Source organism: Vespa crabro, chromosome 21 (genome assembly GCF_910589235.1).
Source record: "Vespa crabro chromosome 21, iyVesCrab1.2, whole genome shotgun sequence".
Classification (NCBI taxonomy): domain Eukaryota; kingdom Metazoa; phylum Arthropoda; class Insecta; order Hymenoptera; family Vespidae; genus Vespa; species Vespa crabro.
In genome coordinates, this window is record NC_060975.1 from 2,227,501 (window position 1) to 2,240,000 (window position 12,500).

The following is a 12,500-nucleotide window of genomic DNA, read 5'->3' on the forward strand; positions in this document are numbered from 1 at the left end:
TTACTGCTATATTGGAGTTATTTGGATTATAATTTCATTACCTCAAATTCATGTTTCATGTGTTCATTGCCATCATGACAGACGTAAGCAACACTATGATCGGGTTTTACTTTAGCCGGTAAAACATCGCCGTTATGTCTTGCACGTCCAACTACAAGATTCATGCCATCTAAATCTCTACCAATTGTTATCATATTTGGTTGCCAATGACATCTCTCAGGACCATGAGGATAATGGACCCATTTGTATCCTAGAAAAAAAAAAAAAAAAAAAAAGAAAGAAAAAAAGAATGAAAAAAACGTCGAAAGATTTTTTATTCTCTTCAAAAATTTTACAACAAATCAAACGATACGATATCAATTACAAATTGTTTATTTCATTCTTAGAAAATTATTTATAGGACGATAGATAGGATATAGATCTATATCTATCGATCGATAAGAGATTTATCTGATATAAGATTAGTGACGGATGTCAAATGTGAAAATCGAGAGAGAGAGAGAGAGAAAAAAAAGAATAAATAAATAATCTAATCGATATGAAAATTATTAAAAATCGCTTATTCGATCGAACGTTCAAAAGAACAATTTTTTTATCCCTTTTTCAAACATCATTTGCAATAAATGTCAAGTACAAAAAATTTAAAGAGAAAGAGAGAGAGAGAGAGAGAGAGAGAGAGAGAAAGAAAAGCGAATGACACGTGAATTTAATGTACATTTTAATCGATATTAAAAATTTGTTAAAAGGCAAATTTTTAATTACACAGCAGATTAGAAAATTAATCAATGAAGAAATTCTTTTACCTGGCATTTTTTTTCGTTGATTTATTTATAATACGATATGTACACTTTATTTATCTGTGTATATGTGAATATATATATATATATATATATATATATATGTATATTTTTTTTTCTCTATTTTATTATTCTTTTCTTGTTATTATCTATTCGTTATTTCACTATTAAGGAGAATTGTTTCTTTTTTCTTTTTTTTTTTTTTTCCTAACGTTAAACGAGTACCGAAATGTATTTTATGAGAGTAACTTATGACGGTCTGGGCGTAACTGAGATCAAAATCATATGGTATAAACGTTTCAAGCGTTTTATCTAAAGCTGCCTTATCTCTATTTCGCTTGTACTTATCCGTTGAGTTGAGTTACATTACGAAACAGTATATTATTCTACTTTAGTCATCGATTATATTTCTTTGTAAGCGTAATTCACTTCTCCGAAAAGCTTATTGATCGTCCAATCAAATATAAGATATACAATAGAAATTATATCACGCGATAATAATAAACAATCTTATGTTAAAATTGTAATAATAAATTATTCTTGTTATCTTATTGTAATTTATAAAAGTACATTTATTATTATTATTATTATTTTTTTTTTCTTCTTTTTTTTTTTTTTTTTATGTTCTAACAAGTCGATCTCGAAGATACAATATATATATATATATATATATATATATATATATATATATATAAATATATAAACAGAGGTCAAAATTTTTCTTTTACGTAGAACATATTTAATTGTCCAAAAAAAAGAAAGAAAAAGAAAAAAAAAAGAACAAGAAATTTATAGTTATTATTTTTAAGAAGAGAGAGAGAGAGAGAGAGAGAGAGAGAGAGAGAGAGAGAGAGAGAGAGAGAGAGAGAGAGAAAGAAAAAGAAAAGAAAAAAAAACCAATTAATCGATTAATAACAAAATAACACATATATGTATGCACATGTAATATATCTCTTTTATGTACGCTTATTGTACATTGTACATACATACATACTTACATACATATCAAAAAAAGATCACACGTAATGAACGTGATGGTTTGATTTAAAAACAGCGAACGTCCGACGATTCGATTTAAAGTCAATCTGGATTAATTGCATAATTCGTTGCGCACCGATGGATTACGTTGCGAGATAATTTCATTCGCTTCACGGTAGGCGAGGCAGAATGATTAAGGGCATCTAATGCGTGTGTGCTCGAGGCAGTCGATGAACTGACTCTCGCGATTAATAACGAAAAATCTAATTATTTCTAACGATTGACATTCTCTTAAAAATTTTAATTCTTTCTTTTCTTTTCTTTTTTCCTTTCTTTCTTTCTTTCCTTCTTTCTTTCTTTCTTTCTTTCTTTCTTTTTAGATTTCTCTTGTCAACTTTTTTTTTTTCAACCATTCTCATCGAATTGAGAAGCGGTATTTTTTTTTTGTTCATTTCCTTTTTTTCTTTTTTTTTTTTTTTTTTTTTTTTTTTTTTTTTTTTTTTTTTTTTTTTTGATAAACACACTCGATAAAATTTTTTAAACGACAGATCTATTCATTTCTAACGATTTTTATTCTTCGAATAAAAAAAAAAAAAAAGGAAAAAAAAGAAAGGAAGAAAAGCAAAAAAATTGAAATATAAACGAAATGATTAATAATGAAAAATCGAACGAACTGTACAAAATTATTTTTACTGTTTATTTAAAAATCTTATTCTTTTTTGTTTTTTTTTGTTTTTTTTTTTTTTTTTAATGATAACTCATCCAAAATTATTCGTAAATAAGATAACATAAACAATCGATATATACAGACTCTATAAATAAAGAAACATCAATTGTATTTTAAAATTCTTATCGTTCTCTAAAAAAAAAAAAAAAGAAAAAAAAAAAAGAATTATAAAGAAAATAAGAATATTTCAATTCTTATATATTTCTTTCCTAGAATATTTTATCAATACATTAACGGTAAATAAGATAAATATAAAATTGATAATGAAAAATCGATGAATTTCTAAACGATTTTTATTTTTCAATTTAAAAAATTTCCGGCACAAATCGATCGATCAATCGATTCGTAACTACGAAGAAAAAAAAATTCTATCGACGTCTGACGATTTTTATCCTACAAGCAAAAAAAAGAAAATAAATAAATAAATAAATAAAAAGAAATAAAAAAGAAAAGAGAGAGAGAGAGAGAGAGAGAATGAAAGAATGAAAAAAGAAAAATGAGCTCGAAGATTTTTTTTTTCTTTTTCTTTTTTTCTTTCTTAAATTTAAAAAGAATTCTTATCTATGGGATACACGGTATATGTCTGAGCTAAATATATAAGAATAGATAAAATTGAATAAACATTATCGATATGGTCTTTAGCTTAAGTATCGCCAAGTTTCATGGAAGACAAAGATAAGATCGTACGATCATCGATCATGTGTCGACAGATAGATCATTGTACCAAAACGAGCCTCTTATCGATAATACCGATAGATTGATGTACGTTTCTATGTACTTACATATGTATACATATATATAAATACATGTGTGTGTGTGTGTGTGTGTGTGTGTATGTATGTGTATGTGTGTCTAATATGTGTATCACGATTAAACATAGAACCTTTGAAGTAGGTATTACGAATCTAAGAAAATTATATTTATTGCCGATGACAAATGAAATTTTAAGAATTATTAATTATTAATTATAATTATTATTAATAACTATGAATAATTCGATCTATTCGGTATTAATCCTTTTCTAATGAGCTTTCTAATGTCATGATAATATATAAGAATCTTTATGTTTTATTTTTTTCTTTCCTTCCTTTTTTTTTCCTTTTTCTTTTTTTTTCTTTTTTTTTTTTTTTTTTTAAAAAAAAAAAAAAAAATAATTCGACAAATTAATTAAAAAAATTTTCCACACGACATTATTTATCATAAATAATAATAACTTTCAATGAATTGATATAAAAATATCGGCGTAGATATTTAACGCATGTGTTTCTTTCTATAACAATAGAAATTGAGCTAAGATTTTCTATATAGATCAAATGTTCTTAGATCGTTTTAAAAGATCAATCATTACATTTTTAAGATCTTTTCAAGAACCATCAATCTTTTTCTTTCTTTTTTTTCCCCCCCCAAAAAAAAAGAAAAAAAAAAAAAGCCAATAATGGTTCGCTAAAGTACAAACCTCATAACATGCCTGATACTTCCTCGATGAGATGTAATTGATTTTTAAAATCGATTAAAAACTTTCGATCCACTCGTGTACCGATATACATATATATAAATATATACATGCACACACACACACACACACACACACACATATATATATATATATATATATATATTCTATGTCAATACAGATTGATCGTACATATGAGTGAATTTGCGTACATTCATTTATCTTAAAGGACAAACCGGATATATCGTATCTGTATGTGTCTGTCAATATATATGTATATATATATAGTGTGTGTGTATGTGTGTGCATGCGTGTGTGCGTGTGTGTATGTTCATATTTCTATCTTTTCCCTAGTGAATAATTTCAACCTTCGTAAAGTATATATATATATATATATATATATATATGTGTGTGTGTGTGTGTGTGTGTGTAGAGAGAGAGAGAGAGAGAGAGAGTTTCTCGTCTCTCTTCCTCTCTGCATTTGTTATCCTGTCCAGTTTCGAGACGAAGCGAGAGTTCGATCGCGTGCCGTTCGAGATTATTTTTCGCGAGGTACATCGAACGAGCAGAAATAACTCGAGAGGATAGGCTACAAATTCTGATAACGGAAGAATTAAACGGTCAAGATATAGTCCCCTCTTTCCCTCCTTCCCTACCCTTCCCTCCATTCCCCCCTGCCCCTTGACTACTATCCAACCCACCCATTTATTGCTCTCCTTGTTTCATTTTTTTCTCTATCCTTGTTTCTTTTCTTTTCTTTTCTTTTCTTCTCTTTTCTTTTTTTTTTTTTTTTTTTTACTTTCGCATTTTTTCCTTTTGTCTCTCCTCTCATCTCCCTTTTTTCCATTTACAAGTATCGATTACGAGTATATTCCTCAGTTCTTCTGTTTTTGTTTTGTTTTTTTTTTCTTTTTTTTTTCTTTTTTTTTCTTTTTTTTTCTTTTTTTTTTTTTCTTTTTTTTTTCTTTTTTTTTGCAATCCAACGTCAATACATATCATTTTAATTTTTATCTAATTTCTTAAATCCTCTTTTTACTCATTTATTTATTTCTTTCTTTTGCGTCCTTTTTTATATATACTTACACATAATGCTCTTATCGTTGAGAGATATGGAATATAATGTTTTATTAGGGCAAAATATAAATGGTAGCTTTAAAGTTGTGACCTTTTAATTAGTTTTTTCTTTCCTCTTTTTTTTTTTCTTCTTTTTTTTTTTAATGATTTTTATGATATTCGAATGAATATATTGCCGTATATAATATACGTAATTAAATAAAGATAAATAGAATATTGTCTTCGTATTATACATAATGTGATATACTTATCTGGATATATTTTCAAATACATATATATATATATATATATATATATATATATATATATATATATATATATATATATAGAGTTGGTTGAAAACTTGTATCGAACTTTTCCTCGATCTTATATTTTAAATCGTGTTTCCTTTGAAAACTAGTTTTTCCCTTTAACCCTCTCCTCCCCGCCGCCGTGTTCATCACCCACCATCTTTTTATTAATCAAAGTCGAAGGGTTTTAATGAAAGAGTAACGTTTCGCGTGGATTCGTGGCGGTGCTTCGTAATTTGCGGTTTACCTTAACAAGCGGGAAATAGCGGTGTACAGGCGTACCGTGTAATTATCTACTATGAAATCGGTTCGACCAAAATCATTTTGTTTCGCGGTATAAGCACTAACCAAGTAAAATGAATGAAGAAGCTCAAGTATTACGAATAAATTCGACATTATTCAATTTTATTATTGAAATAATACGAAATAAAAAACATATATATATATATATATATATATATACATACAGGGTGGTTCATTTAAATAAAGCCACTTAAATATCTCTTTGATTTATTGTGATAGAAAAAATATTCTTGAGCTTAATAATTCCGACAAAAAAGAAGAAAGAAAAAAATGATCTTTTGAAAACAATATTCTTGCCAGATATTGGTTCTTTGACATCATGCACATTACATACAAAATATTCTTTACATTGCAATAAGTCGAAGATATCTTCAGATGGGTTTACTGAAAAGAACCACCCTGTATATATATATATATATATATATACATATTATGTAGCGTATATCCATATGTCAGATTTACATTTAATCGTAAAGCGGCGTACGCGACCTCGATAACTTTCCCCTTATTATTCTCGATTCTCGAGTGAGCACGAAAATGGAGGGTGGCTGGCACGAACGCATAAAAGGAAGGACGAGTAGTAATCGCGTGAATTCCCATGACACGTCGAAGGGACTCATGGGAGGATGATGATGGTCCGAATGATGGGGGAGAAAATCGAAATGGAAAAAATAATCTTTCTCACTATCTCTCTCTCTCTCTCTCTCTCTCTCTCTCTCTCTCTCTCTCTCTCTCTCACTCTCTCTCTTTCTTTCTTTCTTTCTCTTTTTCTCTCTTCGATTGCAATATTTTTCTTTTTTTTTTTTTTTGATCAGAATTTTTATCAATAAAGAAATTCTTTGAGAAACGAAACTACGATATTTATTATTAAGCTTAAAATTAATACGTAGTAGAGTAAATATTATCATTATGCTGTATAATAAATATTGTTATTAAATGAAAGAAAACGAAAAGGGAAAAGAATAGAAGAAGAAGAAGAAAAAAAAAAGAAAAAAAAAAAAAAAAAAAGAAAAAGAAAATATTTTTATTATTTAATAATTTAAGTTATTTAACACTCCTCGATATACATCTCTTTATTTCTAAACGTAGAAAATTTCTATTTTCACGAGAGAAAACAAAAGAAAACAAAGAGCAAAGCTCAATTTATATTTCCATTGTTGAGCTCCATCCATTCATGGAGTTAAGAAGATTTGCACGGAGTATTATTATATATAAAAGAATTCTTTAATTATGTTTAAGCATTAACGAGAAAAACAATTCGCTCTTTCTCTTCTCTCAGTCCCTCTCTCAGTCTCTCTCAGTCTCTCTCTCTCTCTCTTTCTCACTCTCTTGCTCTTAAGCGAATTAATTTCCACTTTCCAAATGACACTGGAACAATTTCAAGTGCAAACGTTTATCCGTTAATAAAATTAGTTCCTGTTTTATCTTTCTTTTTTTTTTTTTTCTTCACGCGTTACGTCTTATTTTAGATTAAGAAAAAAGAAAGAGAGAGAGAGAGAGAGAGAGAGAGAGAGAGAGATAGAAAAAAAGAAAGAAAGAAAGAAAGAAAGATTGAAAGTGAAGAAAATCTAAAGTCATTGATTATTCAAGTGACGATGTCCGATACACGATATCATCTCGTCGAAAAATCATATTGGAAAGGAACCATTAACAAGAACAAGAACAAGAAACGAAAAGAAAAAAAGAGGGAAGAAAAAGGAAGAAGAAGAAGAAACAAAAAGAGAAAAGAAAAAATGTAATAACAGGGAGAACGTAAGAGAAGAAAAATTTTTCGAAGGACCGACGATACTTCCTAAATTGACGATGAAGAGAGAAAGAGAGAAAGAGAAAGAAAGAAAGAGAAAGAGAAAGAGAAAGAGAGAGAGAGAGAGAGAAAAAGGAGGTAAGGAGAGGGTGGATGAGGGTAGTAGGGGGTGAACAAAGAAACGAAACTCGGCCTCTTTGTCGGCTTTACGCTTCCTTTGTTCGACTCTGGCCGCCACGCGACGTGCCGAAGTTTCTGGCGCGCGTTGGATAGGGGGAGGATTCATTGGAGAAGAGGAGGAGGAGGAAGAGGAGGAGGAGGAGGTGGTTGCTTCGAATGGGGTGGTTCGGTAGGAAGCCGACATGGCGATGGATCGATACAGCACCAAGGGGTAGTGTTATGGGGGTGGCTCTCTCTCTCTCTCTCTCTCTCTCTCTTACACACACTGGTAATACACTGGTAATACTACGCGAGGAAGCGAGAGTTAACAAGAGATAGATAGAGATAGAGAGATTGAAAGATAGAAAGATAGAGAGAGATAGAGAGATAGTGAGATAGACAGAGAGATAGAGAGAGAGTGAGAGAGAGAGAGAGAGAGAGAGAGAGAATGTGTATAGTATACGTGCACTCCCTCCATGTTTGCAATGGTAGCACCCTATTCGTCAATCCTCGTCCCTTATCCAACGAGAACGCTTTCTCTTTGTTCGAGTTCGTTAAACTTCCAGTCGGTCGACGTTACCCTCTATTTCTTTCTTTTTCTATTTTTCCCCTCTATCTCTCCCTCTCTCTCTCTCTCTCACTCTCTTTTTCTTATATTGGCCTACCCTTAATTTCATCTATCTTTTTCTAGCTTTCTATACTTATATACGTATATGTATGTGTGTATGTATGTATGTATGTATCTTTCCTGGTATTTTCCTAATTACTTTTGATTTCCAATTCACGATACTACTTAATCAATTCATTTAAGAAAGAGAATGTTGTATATATGTATTTATATATAGTATAGTATGGTATAGTATAGTGTGGATGGAAATATATATATATGTGTGTGTGTGTGTGTGTGTATAGTGTTTGATTTGAAATATAAGTTGATTAGTTTTCTTAATCGGAAATTATAATGATTTTATTTACAATACTCTATCTATCTCTCTCTTTCTCTCTCTTTTTCTTATATTGGCCTACAAACAGTATATATATATATATGTATATATATATATATATATATATATTTAAGATCATGAGAGATATCGAAAAATCACATAAATACATTCAAACGTATACGCATACGACGCACACGCGTATATCCACATACACACACACACACACATACATTGGAAAAAAAAAAAGAAGAGAAAATCTGGATACGATAAGAAAAGAAGAACAAGGAAACATTGTTATCTTTATACTTTGTTTTATCTTTATGCTCGATATCATCTGAAAACTATTTCGAATCTATACAAAGATAAAAGATAGTGTTTCTCTTGTGTGTGACTGGAAAGAAGATTGTCTGACTATACAAAGGCACGTACTACTGAAATCTTATATAATACAGAATCTTCTTATCTCTCACTACTTTCTAATCTTCGTCGCGATCCAAAAATGTAATATAATATATCTCTCCTTCTCTCTCTATCTATCTCTCTCTCTCTCTCTCTCTCCCTCTCTCTCTCTCTCTCTCTCTCTCTCTCTCTCTCTCTCTCTCTCTCTCTGTCTTTCTCTTTCTCTCTCACACGCTCGAATATCACATATTATCTTATGGTAAAATTTTTATGATAAAATTCTTATGGTAAAATTCTTATATCCTGAAATATCATTGAAACGTTTCTTCGATATCTCTGTATTGACAAAATTTATAAACTTAAAATATATAATTTCTCTCGTTTATATATAACACGCTTGCATTTGATCGATGTAATACTTTCGACGAAAAAAAAAAAAAAAGATAACAATCATAAAAATTCTAACAAAGAAATTCTTATGGTTATGAAATTTTTACGATCGATATATATATATATATATATATATATATATATATATACCATTTGAAATATTTTCTAAGATTTATAACAATGATCATTGTTTTCTAAGCTTTTACAATTTATCTTTTGATAAAGCTTTCGAACGTTCCTTCTTCGTTCTTCTTTCTATCTTTCTTTTCTAAATTTTTCCTTTTCGTTTCTTTTCAATTTCTTTTTATCCTCAATGTCTTTCAAGTTATCGTCCATTTTCATTTTAACGTTCCACTATTGTTTCCCATCGAAATGACGACGCTTAAACGAAGAACCGGAACGCAATACATATATACATCAAGAGAGATAGTGAGATAGAGAGAGAGAGAGAGAGAGAGAGAGAGAGAGAGAGAGAGAGAGAGAGAGAGAGAGACATATACACAAACACACACAGATACACATTTTACGTTCCGGTACAGTTCCATTGACTTAGAACAATAGAATAAATTTGTCGGAGTGGATAAAGAAAAATGGTGCCTCTTGTAAAGTTCGAAGAAAATCATTTGCGTGACGATAATTATCATTTTTTTTCTCTCTCTCTTTCTCTCTATCTATCTCTCTTTTTCTCTTTATCGGTATTCCCTCGGTATCTCTTTCTCTCTCTCTCTCTCTCTATCTCTTGTTTTGAATTATGAGCGAGTACTTGTCAGTTGGAGAACTTCCTTATTAACCCTTTCATTTCTAACGCCGACTATAGTCGGCATCCATGCGTAGATTTTGCGGTTATACGAGTGATGACTATAGTCGACATCCACAAGAGGGATATCACAGTGTATACGAATGTCGACTATAGTTAAGGCATCCGTGTAATGAGTCGTGTACATTATATAGTCGACCCTCATATAATCTCTCTCTCTCTCTCTCTCTCTCTCTCTCTCTCTCTCTCCCTCACACACTCACATACACACACATACTCTGTGTGTTTGTATGTGTGTGTTGATGAGTGTATGACCTTGAGAGAGAAAAGGAAAGAAAGAAAGAAAAAAAAAAAAAAAAAGAGAAAAATTCTTTCCAAGGACAGATATCTTTACATTGAAATAATAAAACTTTGTCGTGAACATTTTTTTCTTCCCACCTTCCACCACCCACCCATCTATTAACTCACTCCCATCTCATAATATCATAAATAACGAAAATCGGTTAAGTGTGTTATCTGATTTATATGTTCCAATACATACATACATACATATATATATATATATATATGTATCATATGTGTGTATGTATGTACGTATGTATGTATAGGAAAATTAACGATAGAACAATTATCTTGGGATATATTAAATTAAATATATACTTAATATAATTGAAAACTTATGATTAGAGTCATAAGTTTTTAATTGATATTTAAAATCAATTATTCTTTTTCTTCTCTTCTTTTTCTTTCTTTCTTTCTTTCGATACTTTTCAAGCTAATTCCTCTGTGCTTTCTTTCTTTTTTTTTAATATAAAATTATATGTAGAATTTATAGATACAGTTTGACCCACCCTATATATCTCCCAAAGATATATATATTATATATATGTATATATATGTGTGTGTGTGTGTGTGTGTGTGTGTGTGTTTGTTTGTTTGTTTGTTTGTACGTTTATGACCTGGTTATTATAAGAGAATCGAGAGATAAAAGTAAAAAATAAAAAGAAAAAAGAAATAAGACGGAATATATATGATTTAATTACAACGAAAATTATGCTATTAACTAATTCTTCCTTTTTTTTTATTTTTTTTTTTTTTTTTTCGTAATTTTTAATTTACATCATCCTATCATAATAACCAATCTCATATATATATATATATATATATATATATATATATATATATATATATATATCTAGATATTTTCATAGATCATTCATGAAACTTAATTATTTTAATAATTATTCTAAACATTATGATAGCCATAGAAAAGGAAGAGGATAATGATTATGACGATAATGACGATTAATTTAAATGAGTTTCGTTTATACATTTGGATTCTTTCGTAGTACCAACACCTTTTCATTTTCTTCTACTTGACTCATCTAGATCTTCTCGATCCTTTCGGCGAATGCACCTAATGAACATTCGTTCCATTTAAAATGCATTAAACTTCTCTCTCTCTCTCTCTCTTTCTCTCATACTCATACTCGGTCTTTTCTTTTACTAGCGCAAAGGCCTTTAAGTTAAGAAGTCCACATTACTTTCTGAATTCCACTTGCAACCCTGACGTCACTACCATTAGGATTATTTTCAAAAGCACTGGAAAGATATGCCTCTCGTATTACGAGTCAAGCTTGCACGTTTGGTGGCAGCTTATGTAAGCTTATGTACTTCTCTCTCTCTCTCTTTCTCTCTTTCTCTCTCTCTTTCTCTTTCTCTCTTTCTCTCCCTCTCTCTCTCTCTCTCTATCTCTCTGTCTCTCTCTTTCTCACTGTTATCGCCAAGAATTTGCCAAGCGTTCCATCTCTACTTATATACCTTATTATAATTAAGAATATATGATAAACGCGAACTTGAATTATATCGTGTTTTATATCGCACGCGAGTTTTTAAAATCGATGTATTTATACGTTTGCAACAAAAAAAAAAAAAAAAAAAAAAAAAAGAAAAAGAATAGATACAAAAAAAAAAAATAAATAAAAACATAAATAAATGAATAAATAAATAAAGGCGACGTAAAAAGAGAGATTTTCAACGACAATAATATATTATATTATTATTGTATCAAGTTAATATTAAACGTACGTGTAAATGATAACATCTTTGATAAAATAACTTTAAATATTATTATTATCATTATACATATATATATATATATATATGAAATAATAATGATATAAATATTACTAATATCAATTTTTTTCATTTTTACAATAATAACATTTATTCATTTACTCAAATCGATTTTAATATTAATATTGATATTAATTACATTATATTAACATCGGATTCATTTGAAGGAGCCAATAAAATTTTTGTATAAAAAATTTGTTTACATATTATTAACATTTGATTAAAAATAGAAATCACATGGATAATAATTACTTATGGTTAAAAAAAAAAAAAAAAGAAAGAAAAAAAGAAAAAATTCATTTTCACTGCATCGTACTTTTCTCTCTTTTTAATATCATCCTTTTGCCAA

General features: G+C 29.3%; 1 protein-coding gene across 1 annotated transcript in view; it reads right to left on the reverse strand.

Annotated features, from left to right (window-relative positions):
• The window catches only part of LOC124431462 (natterin-3-like), a 16,059-nt gene that overhangs the window by 1,648 nt on the left and 1,911 nt on the right, over positions 1–12,500 (reverse strand). The window contains exon 2 of the mRNA XM_046979408.1: positions 42–250. Within this exon, the coding sequence (XP_046835364.1) occupies positions 42–194 (153 nt within the window). The 5' untranslated portion in view covers positions 195–250. The remainder of the gene's footprint in view (positions 1–41; positions 251–12,500) is intronic.